The sequence below is a fragment of the Capra hircus genome, chromosome 14, assembly GCF_001704415.2.
Source record: "Capra hircus breed San Clemente chromosome 14, ASM170441v1, whole genome shotgun sequence".
NCBI lineage: Eukaryota > Metazoa > Chordata > Mammalia > Artiodactyla > Bovidae > Capra > Capra hircus.
In genome coordinates, this window is record NC_030821.1 from 80652820 (window position 1) to 80667980 (window position 15161).

Sequence of the window (15161 nt, forward strand, 5' to 3'; positions counted from 1 at the left end):
CTGGAGCGGACCGGAGGCTCTGGGTGTTCCACCACCCCCGAGGTGGAGGCTGGGACCTGCCAGGCAAGATGGGGCGGGGAACAGTCCTTCTCATTGGACCACTGGGAGGGGAAATGTCCCCAAACAGCAGCACATCCTTGAAACTGGGGCCTGAAGGGGGTGCCGAGGTCCAGTGGTCGCTGGTGGAGGTGTCGCAGCGGTCACTTGGATGCCAGAGGCAGCCCCTCTCAACCCCCCTTTGCCTAGGAGTCACCCGCTTTGTCCTTCTGCCCACTCTCCTGCTGAACCCCTGGGGGCAGGCATCCTCTGCTGCAAATCCAGATCCGGGACCCACACCCTGCCAGCCTGCTCCTCACGGGTGCTCAGCGGGGCATGATCAAGGAAATAAAGGCAAGAAGGAAAAAAGAAAAGGCCTGGGGGAACATGCAGGCAGGAAGTGGTGTGAAACCCACCTAGCTACCGGACACCCAGGTGAGAGCCTCTGGGCTTCGGCTCTGTGTTCAGGGTGCAGCCTCAGGAGACTGGGTCCCTGGGGGTCAGGGGAGAGGGCAGCATCTCCTGCCACACCTGGACGCAGGCAGGACCCCGAGAGCCTCAGGTCTCCAGGTGAGGTAGGAGGGTTTGTTACAGGAAGAGAAGGAAGTACCCGTGGGGTGGAGCCTGGTGGGGTGGAGCCTGACGGAGGGGGTGAGCCACAGGGGAGACGCCTTCCTCACACCCCTTCTCCCCTTTCTGCTCCAGCAGGAAGCGGCCATCCTCACAGGCCCCAGGAGACCCTCCCCAGAGCAGGGGCTGAGAAGCCCCTGCACCCAGCCCCTCCCTGGGCTGATTTTGCTGGAAGGGCAGTCCCCTGCAGTTGGGAACGGAAGGGGCAGGAGGAGGGTTCAGGCTGGGGGAGAGCGTCCCATCAGAACTAGGATCTGATTGACCTCAAGTGAGGGGGTCCAGGGCGGAGAGACCCAGGGGATGGGCAGGTGCAACGTGGGGAGCTCTGGGCAAAGCCCCCTCTGCCCCCACCTCCCTCCCCCACTCCCCCACAGGCTAAGCTGGTGGTGTCATGGGGGCACTGGTTCTAGCCCTGTGGGCTCTGCTGGTGTCTTTGGACCCTGCTGGCAGAGCCAGAGAGCCAGGTAAGGATGGCCCTCTTGGCTGCGGGGGCTCCTGGGGGCGGTGGGCACATCCCTCGGGGACGGCTCTTAGCTGGGTGGGTGCACAGCGCACTCCTCAGTGGCCGGTGCTGCCCCCCAGGGAAGAACCTGAGCTGCTACCAGTGCTTCAAAGTCAGGAGCCCGGAGTTTTGCTTGCCTGCGGTGTGCTCCTCCACTGACCGGGTCTGCGTCTCCCACGTGTTGATCATCACCCTGAGTGAGTTCTTGGCCCCGTGCGAAGGGGGACTCCGGGAACTCAGCCCTGGATCCTTTGGGGTCTCAGCGGGGAACTGATGGAGGCTCCCTTCAGGGGACCCTGGCCTGCACCCACCTTTGCCTGATCCCCATCCTGAGCACAGGGGAGGGGCCAGCTGCTCAAGGTTAAGCCTGGGGGCTTCTGGAGGGGGCTGGCTGCTGGTCTCTCTCCTTCTCTCGGGTGCCACGTGGTAGCCCATGATATGATGTAAGGCAATGCATATAGTTGTCATACATGTGCGTGCTCAGTCACTCAGTTGTGTCCGGCTCTGCAGCCCCATGGACTGCAACCCGCCAGGCTCCTCTGTCGTGAATTTTCTAGGCAGAAATACTGGAGCGGGTTGGCATTTCCTACTCCAGGGGGATCTTCCCGACTCAGGGATGGAACCCGAGTCTCTTGCATCTCCTGCATTGGCAGATGGGTTCTTTACCACTAGCACCACCTGGGAGGCCCCGTGCAATTGTCGTATATACAATACAGTGAGGTTCAACCTAGCGAACAGCATGCACGCAACAGGTACAGCACACACTCACACACAGCACAGCAGCATGAGGAGGAGGGCTCCTCCAAGGCGACCTTTTCTGCAGCTGGGCTGTTCTGAGTGTCCTGCTTCCCTCTGGAGCTTCCTTCCAAGGTCTCTGCACGTCTCTGAGTGAAGGGGGGACGGGAGCCCCAGCTGGGATCAACCGGCCCTCCAGTTGCCCTCCCTTTTCTCTCTGCTCAGCTTCCCCCATCTCCCCGGGACTCCCAGGCCCCTGGCTGCCTGGGTGTCCAGGCTGTGTGTGGTTTCAGGGAAGAGCCCAGACCAGGGCCAGCAGCCCTGAACCTTGCCTTTGCTGTGACCTCGAAGGTGACCTTGGGCAGCTATGCTCCCAGCGCTTTGCAGAGCCTGGCCTGTGAAAGGGTCGGGAGAAGGTGTCAGTGCCCGCTTGGGGCCTGGCCGTCACTGCCCGCCCTGGGCTCTTCCTCCTCCTGGATGCTGTCCCCTTCCCTGCAGGACTACCGGTGAAGACCCTGCTCAGCAAGCGCTGTGCCCCCAGGTGCCCCAACACCAACATGGAGTTCGAATGGCTGTCAGACTCGGGGGTGCTCAGCAAGATCGTCCGGCACTGCTGCTCCAGATCTCTCTGCAACAGGGCCCCCGCCCTGCAGGAGGGCCCCAGGGCCCTCCCACGGGGGCTCCTGCTTCGGGTGGGCCTCAGCCTCCTCTGGGTCCTGCTATGAGCACCTTCCCTCAGCCCAAAGCGCACCCTGCCCCCGTCGCTCTCGAGACCCTGGGTGGCACATGCCCCCGAGGGGAGGTGCTATCACCTCACCGTGGGCCTGGCCACCTCTCCTGTCCCCAGCATGGGCCCTTCACTCACACAGCCTGGGACTGTAGCCCCCGCTGTGTTGGGGAATGCACATTTCTCAGCTTGGGGTAACAGCCCCTGCCCTGAATGGATGATCCAGGCCCCTGTGTTGTGGGAAAAGAGGTGGGGAAAGCCAGAGGGTGGCTCTGGCTCTGCTTCTGACCCGCTGTGCGCTCTCGGCCCCTCCACGCCCATCATCCTGGCCATCTCTGTCCCTGGCTTAGGCAGAGTCCTGCAGGGGGACCGTGACCATCACTCCCTCCAGAGACAATAAAGTCACTACTTGCCCACACCCCCTCCTGCCTCCTCCTCATCTCAACCCGCTGTGCCCAGACTCCGGCTCTTCGGCCAGCGCTCAGCAGACCTCTGTGGTTGGGTGCTATCCAGTGTGGGAGTAGTGCACGAAACTGTCCATCTAGGTTGCATTGCAGCCCACCGAATGGGGGACAGGACCAGCATTGGCCGAGCAGGCACCACAGGCTCAAGGCCAGGTCCTCAGGAGAGCCAGCTAGCCAGTGGTGGAGATGGAGTGTCAGCATCTGGGGCACAGGCCCAGTAGGGCAGTAGGGTGGAGAGATGCTGGGAGAGGACGTCTGAGTGGTGGGGCGGATGGGATCCATGTTTGGTGCTCAGGTGGGTTGGACAGGGTAGGTGCTGATGGAAGGCCTGGAGGTGCCCAGGATGGTCCAGGCTTGGCTTGGGGGAGGGTCACCCAGGACGGGGCACAAAGAGGGAGTAGGTTGGGACTAGTGAAACTAATGACAAGCTCACGGCTGTCCAGGCTGCACCAGGACCCCACTGGACATCCAGGGGGACGTCTTGGAGGACCAGGCAGCAGAGGACAGGAACCAAGAATCAGTGGGTGGGGGCAGTGTTGCCAGGCCACAGGCCTCCAGAACCCAGAAGAACTCTGGGCCCACACACCTGTTCGGCACGCCTGGTTTCTCAGGCTTACCCTGCCCGCGAGTCTGTACGCTTCCCCCCGACCCAGGGTCTGCACACTGGCCTGGCTCCAGGTTCTTACATCTGCCTCCCACCAGCGCACACCTGACCCCAATCTCCAACTCCTGGCCATCTTCCCATAGACCAAGATGGGCCGGCTGGCCCTCGGTTCTCTGGCGCCTTCATGGGTTCATGGTCTGGGCGTGGCTCCCCTCTGTGCAGGGAGACTGCCGGGGTGACCTGGAAGTCTTTGGATGAGAGTCCCAGAATGCCCACCTTAAAGTGGGGCCTCTCTCCTGTTCACTCAGGGTGTGGATTTTCATGCTGAACTTAAATTCCCCAGGTCCCCTGGCATGGCCAAGCAGACGGTCACCATCTACTGCTTCCGTCTCTCTACGTGAGGTTCCTGGCCCATTGAGGCATAAAGAATCTCACTTCCTGAGTTTAGGCCAGTCCATAGGCCAGTGCAGAAGGGAAATGGTCACGCGGTAGAGCTGGGGTCTTCCCTCCAAGCTGGGAATCTGTGCGTGTGATCTGGGTCAGAGGCCACCACACCCCATCTCCCCACGACCCGCTGTGCCAGCCAGTCTCTGCTTTCCTCTCCATGAAGATGGGCACCTTGAGGGCTGAGCATCCTGGTCTCTGTTCTGGACAGGGGGCCTGGGACTGTAGGTCTTCTGGCCATACTTTCAGATAGAAATCAGAAACTTTCCTGAATAAATGGATAAATGAGTAAAGCCTGAGTCAAGGAAAGATGAAGATGATTGACAACCGCGTGAGAAAGGTATTCTTGAGCAGTGAGCAGCTGCTTCATGGTGGCTGAGCATGTGGTTTGAGAAGCTGGAGCCATCCTCAACCACTCGGCTTCCCCCAGTCCCTCTGACCTGAGATAATGCTGGATCACAAGCCTGACACCACACCTTCCTGCGTGTCCCGGGGGCCTGAGCAACATGTGGCCACCCAACCCAAAGCTGGTCTGCGCCAACAGCAGGACCACTGACGTGCAGGCACCACCGTAGCCATCCTCAGCTTCAGGATTTTTGCTGCAGATTCTGTGGTTACTGGAGTCTTTTTTCACAGTCTCTGCTGGGAAACTCAAAGCCAGCTGCAGCCTCCATTCCAGCAGGTGTCCAGCTTCATGCCGACACTCAGAGGTGCCCAGTGCTGTCTCCTTCTGATCATGCCTTGCCTTTCCCTTCTGCCCCACATCCTTCATAATTGAGTTTCTGATTCTCTTAGCTTGTACGACCTTAACTTTAACCATAAAATGGATTTGGTGAGCCAACATTCATAGATTCCCCATCCCCTGACCTCTCTTCACCGGTTCTGCCTGCAGAGTTCTCCCTGTCCTCGTCCTGTCGTGGGGCCTGATCCCACTGCTGGAACCTGGGTGTCCCCCAGATGGCCTGCAAGAGGTCAGGGCTCTAAGAAGGCACTGCAGGACAGTCCGAAGGCAGTGTGTGTGGGGAGGCGGGGGAGGGACTGTGAAGACCTAGGAGGGAAAGCCGGCAGCGGGGGCATCCCACTGCTGCTTCCACTCACCTTGCCCTAAAAAGAGAGACCCGAGCCCTGCACATTCCCATCCGCCACATCCGTGGTCCAGCCACGGGTCAGGCTGCGTGTGAACGCCACACGCCGCAGAGCCCAAAGGACTCTGCTCTCCTTCACGACCTGTCCCCCCTCCACCCCCACCAAGGTCTTCTGCTCAGCCTTGAACAGAGCAGTCTCGTAGGCTCACATTGTTCCAAATGTCCAGATTTTTATCATTTAACAATAAATTACCCCAGAGGCCATGTTCTCTGACCATATCCACTTAAATTAAACATCTAAAACAAAGAAGATAAACTTTTAAATCCCAACTATTTCTGAATTATTACATTTCAGTTAGTTCATCTGTTGAACAAGGAATTATAATATGATTTTTTTTTAATTCCTTGAACTGATGGGTGATAAAATCAGGACAAACCTCTATTTTAAAAAGAAAATGGGCAATGCGAGGAAAATGGATAGATTACAGGCTTATGTTATGAATGGAGAGGTGCTGGAACATCAAGAAACCATGTGCTTAAATCTAGAACCTGGAAAAAGAAAAATTAAACCAAAAGAAATCAAGATTAGGCCAGGAGTGTGATTTAGTGAAATAGGAAACCAAAATGAAACAGAGAAGATCCACAAAACTGAGGAACTAACAACCTGTCTGACTGTGATGGTGGTTCTATCGGTGTTTCCATTTGTCAAGCTCAACAAATTGTCCATTTCAAAGGGGTGCTTTTTCTTGGATATAAATCACTTTAGCAGAGTTGACTCAATTATCACCAAAGAGTCATTGCATGGAATAGATATGAATATTTAGATACAATGAAGTATTTCCTAGGGAAAAATACAGATTACCAAATTTGACCCAAAAAGTAAAATTTCCAAGTTCCTTTTACAAAGCAAGCATAATACTGATAGCTAAACCTGACGATGATACCAAAAAGGAGATCAGAGCATTTTGTGGGTCAGTGCAACAATCTTAAATAAAGTAAAATATTAACAAACCAAATCAACAGCATACGATACAATAACATGACTGGGTGTGTATCAGCTCTGGAGGCAGGAGCTTAACTGTATGGGAAGGTGCTGGTTACAGTCATACAAAGGTGCTGGACAGGATTGGCACTCCCTAACCTTGTATTTGAGACACAGCAAATGAAAGTTAACAAGCAAAACGGGTAGAGGCAAGAGAATTTGGGAATTACAATCTCTATTGCAACTAAATAGTATGTTTCAAAAACCCTAAAAAGTCAATGGTAAAACTAGCAAAATCAATAAAAATCATTCAATAAGTTAGTAGAATATGAAACTGAAGTGAAAATCAGTAGCCATTTTATACATAGGCGATAGCCAACCAGAGGCTGTAATGGGAGAGAATTTTTTATTTACTATTGGAGAAGAGGGACCTAATATTTAAAAATAAATATGACTAAAAATATGCACAGTCTAAAGAAGGAAAATTCAACAAACCTCCAAAAGATACAGCAGTAGCTTTGAATGATTGTAAAAACACTCCTTACATTAAATATCATTAAAATGTCAGTTCTTTCTAATTTATAAGATTTTTAATTAATGTCATTACTGTAAAAATAAGTTCTTTTTTTCAGTTGGACAAGTTGAAAGACAGGTAAACAAAAACATTCAAGATTAGTTAAGAATTAAGTTGTCGGAGTAATTAGTACTACCAGAGGTTAAAATATAACTTCTAAGAAAAAAAAATTTAAACAATGTGTTACTGTTCTGTGAATGGACAATCAAACGAAGTAGAATAAAAAGACCAGAAATATACCCAAGAACATATGGAAATTTAGTGTATGATAAAGGAGGAATCTCTAATCACTGGAGCAAAGATGAACCTTTAAAAAATAATTGGTTTGTGAACGAATAAGTGACTACGTAGAAAAAGTCAAAACTGGATCCGTACCCAGGCATCTATACATCATACCTGAGAATAAGCTAAGTATTAAACAACTGAAACTATACAAATACCCAGAGAAACGATATGTGAGTATCTTCATAACGTGGGTGTGGAAACAGGCTTCCTATGTATAATTCAAAATCCAAATGCAAGCAAAGATGGACTGATTTGTTTACATACAAATATAAAGATTTTTCATGACATACACACCATCCCCCAGAGGATATAAAGAAATTTAAAAATTTAGGGTGAGGGAAGGGGGCTGAATCAAATATGAATGAAACATGAAAAAAATTAACAAAGCTATATGAAATAACACATAAATATTAAAAAAATACGCTTGCCTTCAGTCGCGAAGTAAATTCCGAGAAGATGGTGCATACCCGCCACAGGGGGCGTTGTGGAGCGCGTGGGGCTACAGGGGCAGAGCCAGCCCTGGCTCGGAGGGCACGGAGGAACACTCTCCTCGCCCACTGGACGCAGCTATGAAACCAAAATGAAACACATGGGGAAGCCACATGAGGACTCTGAACAGAAAGTAGTAGTAGGAAGACTGGGAAATAAGACTTGGAAGTGGCACCAAAGTGTGATAAGTTTCCCCCTTTTCATCTCCGGTTTTCTCTAGACTTGACCTATGATAAGACAGCCCACAGCCTTTTGGGGGCGGGGGGCGGGGGGCGGGGGGGGAGCACTCCACACAGCGTGCACACAGCTTGCAGGATCTTAGTTCCCTGACCAGGGACTGAACCCGGCGCCAGCAGTGAAAGCACTGAGCCCCAACCACAAGACCGCCAGGGAATTCCCGAGACAGCCCACATCCTGAATGTGAACAGGGACAGGAGACGCAACTCCCTCTTGGTCGAAGTCAATGAGTGGGGAAAATCGCGACTTCAGCAGCCCGCAGCACGCCTGAAGCTCTGAGAGAAGGGACCTGGCCTCTCCAGTCAGAGGACCTGTGACCCCAAGTCTGCGGGGTAAAACCCACTGACGTTTTTCTCTAGCTCTTCGCACCTCATGACCCCGAGTGTGGCTGCAGGGGTGGGAAGTAAGCAGCGCTGTGGAATAATTAAGCTCCGGCTTTCTGACTAGATGACGGAAAAGAGGAACCGCACAGAACTAGAAAGTGCCAGAGGGACCGCAGGGAGTGAGAAGCCTGGGAGAGAATCCTGTAAAGATGTTTGTGAAAAGATGAGCTTCCCAGGTGGCACTAGTGGTAAACAACTCACCCACCAATGCAGGAGATGCGGGTTCGATCCCTGGGTCGGGAAGATCCCCTAGAGGAGGAAATGGCAACCCACTCCAGTGTTCTTGCTGGGAAAATTCCATGGACAGAAGAGCCTAGCAGGCTACAGTCCATAGGGTGGCAAAGAGTCAGACACGACCAAAGTGGCTTAGCACTTAGCAGGCTCAGTCCTGAGCGGAGCAGTCCAGTGATGGAGGCTGCAGCTGCCGACACCCCTCCCAAGCTCTGAGCCCCTGTCAGGAGCCCACAGTGTGGACACGACCCTGACGGAAGGTCTCTGGTGGTCCTTCCTTCCCACAGCCTGGGCATGGCTGTGGGGGTCTTGGGGTGTGTTTTAGGCACCAGACGGGGCTGTGTGTGTAAAAGAGTGAACGCGTGTGTCAGAGAGCATGTGCGTGACTGTGACAGTGTGAGTGTGTATAACTACAGTGCAAGCGTCCGGCAGGTACCACCTTGGTTACAAGGGACCGAAGCCGACACCACCATGAACACAAACACATTTCCTCCACATAAACAAGCCCAAATGAACACACTTTCCACAAGACTGTCACTCTTTGAAAGTGTCGAGGCCCTGAAAGAAGTCAAGATGGAGGCCTGTTCCAAATCAAAGGGACCTCAGGAGGCCAGACAAGCGGGTGGCCTGAGGTTGGGTGTGTGGTGGGCGGGAGAAGGGCAAGGGGGGCTCAGGCAGACTCAGGAAAGGCTGGTAAGCTGGACCACTGCTGCGTGTCAGTGTTAACTTTGTCATTTTGATCACTGTACTATGGTTATATGCAACGTTAAAATTCGGCATATCTGTGTAAAGGGTTGTATAGAACACTTCTATACTTGTTTGCAACCTTTAATAAGCTTAAAATTATATTCAAATGAGAAGTTTAAGCTATGAGCCTCTCAACAGAATCCTAGCCTTGTATTGCTCTTTCATATAACTAGAGAAGGATATAGATTTTGCCCAAACTACCACCCTTCACTTTATCCAAAACATGTGATAAGTAGTATTTTCCTCATCTATTCTGGGTCTTTCAAAAAATATTTAAGGACTTCTCTGGTGATCCAGTGGTTAAGAACCTGCCTGCCAATGCAGCGGACACCGGTTTGATCCCTGCTCTGGGAAGATTCCGTGCACTCTAGAGTCTGTGCTCCCCAAGACAAGCCACTGCCATGAAGAAAACCCTTGCACCACAACCAGAGAGCAGACCCCGCTCACCGCAGAGAAAGCCTGAGCGCAATGACCAAGACCCAGCACCGCCAAGAGCAAAGAAATGCATTTTAAAACCCAGTCAATGCTAAAAATGTTAAAAAAATTTCAGACATCCTCTTGTAAAAAAAAAAAGAAAAAAAAAAAACTATGCTACTTTGAAGTGCTTCTTTTTCATTTCTACATGTGAAAAAAAAAATGTACGTATCTTTTTTTGTTGTTGATTTCTCACTTAATTGCACCTAACTCAGAAACTATAGTCCCTAGGTATGACATAAGGAGTTTTGAGAAATGATAAAATCTGAACACTTTGAACAGATTCAAAGCACTGGAAGGTCTTGTTCAAGTCTTGGTTGCAGCACCTGAGTGCCAGGGGCAAGGGTGTTTAATTATTGCCGCAGAAGGAGGGCCTGACGGAGCCGTGGGGCCATCTGTTCTATGGAGCATGAATTTGATACAATGAACTGTCCTTGCTCACCCCGTCCCTTGGCCCCCACTCTCTTGGGCACCTAGGGTTCTCTGTGGACCCCCACAAACCTCTCCCCCCACCTCTCCAGGGTGTGGAGCTTCCTCCCTGCCCCACGGGGTCAGTCACATCAGAGCTGACGGCTGAATCTGCTGCTGGCCTGGGTGGGTGGACCCGCAGGCGGGGAGACCCTGCCCCCTCCCGCCAGCCAGCTGTGAGTCAGTGCCCCTCCCACCCTGGGGCCTCAGAGGCTGCACGTTTAAGACCCCCAGGAAGCCTTCCTGAGAACAGGGTTGCTTCTTACTTGCATCAGGGTAGAGCTCAGGTCTGGGGTTCAGGTGAGGATGCCTGGGACCAGAACCCACGTCATCAGGACAGAGGATTAGAGAAGCCAGGAGGAGGGTCGTACCTGGGCATCAAGGGTGTGCTGGGTGCGGGGCTGAGGGAGACGGGGGCGGGGAGAGCAGGAACAGGAGGGGCCTGAGGCCAAGGGTCTGGGGGCAGCTCCTCTGCCTCCCCTCTCGCAGGCCTGGCTGACCGCAGGGTCCTCCTGAGCCTGCGGTGGGCCCCAGTGTGTGCACAGAGAGCTGACCAGCAGAAGTGGAGGGGGGCCTGCTGGGCCTCTTCAGCATGGGTTCAGGACTATGTGGGCAGAAACCACAGAGAGGTGGGGTAGTGACACCAGCCTGCTGGTGTTGAGTGCTGAGTGTCTGACCAGGGTCTCAGGAGGCACTTGTGCTCAGCGCTGGGGGTCAGCTGGGGTGCTGGGAGCCTGTGGACACCAAGGGTCTTCAGCGGGCAGTGGCAGGGTGGTCGGTCCCTCGCTGCACCTGAGTGGACAGCCCCCTACCCGGCCTCCCCACAGACCCCGGCCTGCAATGCAGCATGGCCAGAAGGCTGACTCCTCCCTGACTGCGTTAAAGCTGCCTGCCCCCACTCCAGCGCTCCTGTTGTTTCTCCTCCAACTTGGTCTCCGGGGGCGGGTGAGTCCAGGGCGGAGCTCAGCTGCCGGCCTGGGGGCCCCTGGTACGCCTTGTGAGTGGGGTTGGGCGTCTCCCCCTCCAGAGACCCCATGCTCTGCTGCTTCCTTCCATACAAAGGCCACAGGAACGTCCCAGGGTGAAGGAGGGGGTGACCTGAGTGACCTCGGGAGGGCATGCTCTGGAGGGGGCGTCAGGCCAGGGGCCCGGAGGCCCTCAGAGCCCCACGGAGACCCTCCCGTCTCACTGGGCTCAGAGGCTGTCCGCGCTCCCCTTGGGCCCTCTCCCCACCTCTGCTCTGAAGGGAGTGACCCCAGGGAGCCCATGCACTTGGAGAAGCTGGTCCTTGCTTCTGTCCTTCCCCTCATGTCTCACCTGTCCTTCCACTTCTACTCTCCTGGGGGGTGGGTGGGGGGTGACAGGCCCCTAGGGTGAGCCCCGGAGTGGGCCCAGGCTGCCAGAAGCTGTGAGCCTTCAGGCCCCAGGAAGCCTGCCCTCACCTGCCCCATTTCTGGAAGAGGGGCCCGCAGGCCTCCTGTGGGTGTTCCAAATTGTGCTCCAGCTGGAAAGCCTCTTTCTGAGGTTGGGTCTCTCCTACCTGACCCAATAGGAGCAGGGGCGGGGTGGTGGCTGGTGTGGGGGGTGCGGGTGGCTGTTTGGTGATTTTCTCTTCATCTGTGGATTGTCAGAGGGACCCCTGCAGGCAGGCCCTGACAAAGATGTCTAAACATCCCTGTCTGGTACTGGTGAAAACTGGGCTGAGCCCACCCGGCCCCCTGCGGATGCTGGGCAATCCCCTGCTCCCCTAAATTCTGCACCCCACCCCATGGCATGCTGGAGAACGGGGCTGTGGGGCCGCACGTCTCACTCTCCAGGACCTGCTGAACCCGCGCGTAATCAGGAATGCCCTGTCTTCCACGCGGCCCAGAGGCCTGGCTGGGCGCAGCCCTGATCTCTGTCTCAGGTTCCGAAGAGGAGGCAGTGATCCCCAGAGGCACGTGGGCTCCTGGGCCAAAAGCGACCCTCGGAACAGGAGCAGACCCCCAGAGAAACTTCAGCACGCCCAGGCCACCGGCTATCCAGTGAGCCTGGGCAACTGCGGGCCTCGGCCCTGCGCGGTGGGCTTCTGCTCAGCTGGGGGCCCGGCCTCCTCCAGGCCTGGCTCTGAGCGCCCTGCTTGCCTGCTCCCCGCTCCCGGCTCTGAGGGCCCTGCTTGCCCGCCCTGGCTGCACAGTCTTGCAGGCTGAGCTGCCGCCCGTGGAAGGTGTGGGGTGGGAGGCGGTTGGTCGGAATCCCGGAATCCCGAGCGCAAGAAACAGGACCGGTGCGCTTCCTTGTGCAGGAGCCAACACAGAGCTAGCGCCCTGGACGCCAAATTACAGCCGGCATCCCTCACAGGAGCGGGGCGGGCTCCCTGTAACTCCACGTGGGCCGGTGAGGAGCCGGGGTGGGGTGTGGGCCGGGCCTCCAGACAGCATACTGGAGTCAGTTCGGTGAAGCCACGCCCGCTGCTGGCTATGCTGGGGGCTGGCTCTGGGCAACAGTGGGGTCCTGGGACGCCTCCTCCCGTGATCTGGACTCAGAAGTAACTCAGGAAATACCCGGAGTTCAGTCCTTTGAGCCAGTGAGCATGGACCTTTTCTGACCATAACATCTCCAGAAACATGTGTGTGCATGTGGGCGTGAATACACACCCACATGCACACACATAGACTCACAGTCACATGAATACATACATATACACACCTATACACATCCACACATATCCACGTTCACATAAACACACACATACATAAATATACACTCACACGTACGTGCACATACACAGATAAGTAAGATCGTAACACACACACACATACATGGAAAGGAGGGGTCAACAACAAATCCACCTTCCTCCCTCCCCTGGGGATGCCTTGGAGAAGGAGAAAAATTAGGAGAGAGAAAAAGGAAACCGCCAGGCAAACATCCTCGTGAACTTGCTACTCAGAGCCTCATAGCAATCAGACCACGGGGTGTCCTTACCTTGGCCTGGTCGACTTATAATAAATACATCTGGATCTGAAGGGTCTGGCCCTGGGAAGTGTCAGATTCTCCCCTGAGATGACTGGCATCCGAGGGCAACGTTTGTTTCAGGGGAAACACCCAGTGTTGGTGGTGGCCTCGCACACCACTGAGCGCTCCTCAACCTGGACCCCAGTGAGGGAGGCGTCAGGGGGAGGCACTCAATCCTCGCACTGCCCTGCCTCCCATAGGAGCTGGACAGTCCAACTTCTGAACTGCCTCCAGTCAGGGCTATGATAGGATCGCTTTTGTTATGGTGACAAGAAAGTGAAAAGCAAAAGGGTTAGTCGCTCAGTCGTGTCCAACTCTTTGCAATCCCATGGAATGTAGCCCGCCAGGCTCCTCTGTCCATGGCATTCTCCAAGCAAGAATCCTGGAGTGGGTTGCCATGTCCTCCTCCAGGGGATCTTCGTGACCCAAGGATCAGACCCGCATATTCTGTGTCTCCTGCACTGCAGGCGGATTCTTTACCGCTGAGCCACCAGGAATGCGCCTTGTTGTCAAGAGAAGGGAGTGGGAAACCGAGGCCCTGGGAGCCAAGATGCCTAAACACACATCCTTGATAGAGAACAGCGGAGTCCTGAGGTAGCCATGGGGACCAGGTCCCACCAGAGTAGGAGACAGACCTGACCCACGGAGCTGCCAGGGGACAGACAGAGGGACGTTAGGAAGCGGAGTTATTCTCTGGCCGCTGTTAGTAGGTAAAAGTGAGCCTTTTAGACGAGCTGGGATAATGAGAAAGAGGTCCGACCAGTTTTCTACTCGACGGAAAGTCTGTTCTCTTGTGACCCATTAAACAGATGCCACTCTCTGATAACTCAATTAAGAACTGATTACTCAAAAACCCATGCTGTGGTGGACTGCCCTGCCAGGTAACCATGGAGTCCCACGACTATGTCGTGTAAGAGCAGGCTGCTTTGGGGAGAAGTGGCGGCAGAAGATCCTTCACCGCTTTAACAGCGGGAGGGTGGAGGGGCTGTCAGTCCTCAGCTCCCTGCCATCCACTCGCCTCGGCGCAAAGCAGCAGCTGCCTTTTTATGCCACTTCTGGAGCCTGCTGAGTCCGCTTCTACCCTCTGAGTGGTCAAATACCTCGATTTGTTAGAGTTCCCTGACATTAAACTCCCCCTGTTGAGATAACCTAGGTGATTTCTGTCTCCCCAGACGACTCGTTGGGGTGTTTGAATTTAGGGGGAAAATCACTTTCCTTATCCAGGAATCATGTGATTTCTGGTTACAAAGCAGCTGGGGAAAAAATCTGAATGTGAAACAGACCCTGAGCAGAACCAAACCTCAGGACTCTCAGGGCACACGGCCCGGCAGTGTTCTCAACAGACCACACCGCGCTCAGGCGATATTAGAGTGGCTGCGTCGAAGAGGGAAGGGCGTGGCCTTTGCTGAAACCAAAACTGGGACTGGGACTCCAAGGCTGCCTGAAGCGCTGTCTGGAGCCCCTGGGAGAGCCCTCCAGCTAGATTCCGCCCCCCAGCAGAACCCTCGAGCTGGACCCCCCAGAGAGAGCCCTCCAGCTGGACCCTGGGGACCCTGACGTCATCCCTCACTACTTTGCCAGCAGCCACAGCTCAGTTGCTCAGTCACCTCACAGTTCATGCCCCAGGGGTCTCCTGCATCAGAGGTTGGGTAGATTGGACTGGGTGCTATGCTCAATCCTCAGGGACTGAAATCAAGGTGTGGGCCAAGCTGGGCTATTCTCTGATGCCCAGGGGTCTCATCAGGTTGGTGACAGAACTCTTTATCTTGTGGGGCTTAGGCCCGCCTTCCCTTGTTGGGGGCCACTTAAGGCCCATTCCTTTCGGGTGCATCTGTCTCCCTGACACCCCTTCCGCAGGGCGCATGAGGTTCAATGGACTCCCACACGCCTGTGCACCTTGGGGTGGGCGCCATGTCTGCAAATCCCTTCAGGGCATGGAGCCCAGCGCTCGCGTGGGTCACTGGGACAGGAATTCAGCTCAGACTCCTGCTGACATTCGCTCTGCCTCGCAGCATCACCTGACCATCTGAGTGTGAAAGGGAAGCAGCGTGCCTGGGTCCCTTGACTCAG

The 15161-nt window shown here is 54.7% G+C and overlaps 1 protein-coding gene across 1 annotated transcript; it reads left to right on the plus strand.

The window, feature by feature from the left end:
* Nucleotides 1058-4099, plus strand: LOC102187146 (lymphocyte antigen 6H). Its single transcript, XM_018058110.1, has 4 exons — nt 1058-1130; nt 1249-1365; nt 2402-2595; nt 4007-4099. The coding sequence occupies exons 1-4, from the start codon at nt 1058-1060 to the stop codon at nt 4097-4099; spliced, it is 477 nt and encodes a 158-aa protein (XP_017913599.1).

Bases quoted from the DNA above. Each gene is read 5' to 3' on its own strand.
- LOC102187146 (XM_018058110.1), top strand. From the start codon at position 1,058: ATGGGGGCACTGGTTCTAGCCCTGTGGGCTCTGCTGGTGTCTTTGGAC. The intron at 1,366-2,401 runs GTGAGTTCTTGG...CCTTCCCTGCAG, and splicing joins CGTGTTGATCATCACCCTGA to GACTACCGGTGAAGACCCTG. The intron at 2,596-4,006 runs GTGGGCCTCAGC...CTGTTCACTCAG, and splicing joins CACGGGGGCTCCTGCTTCGG to GGTGTGGATTTTCATGCTGA.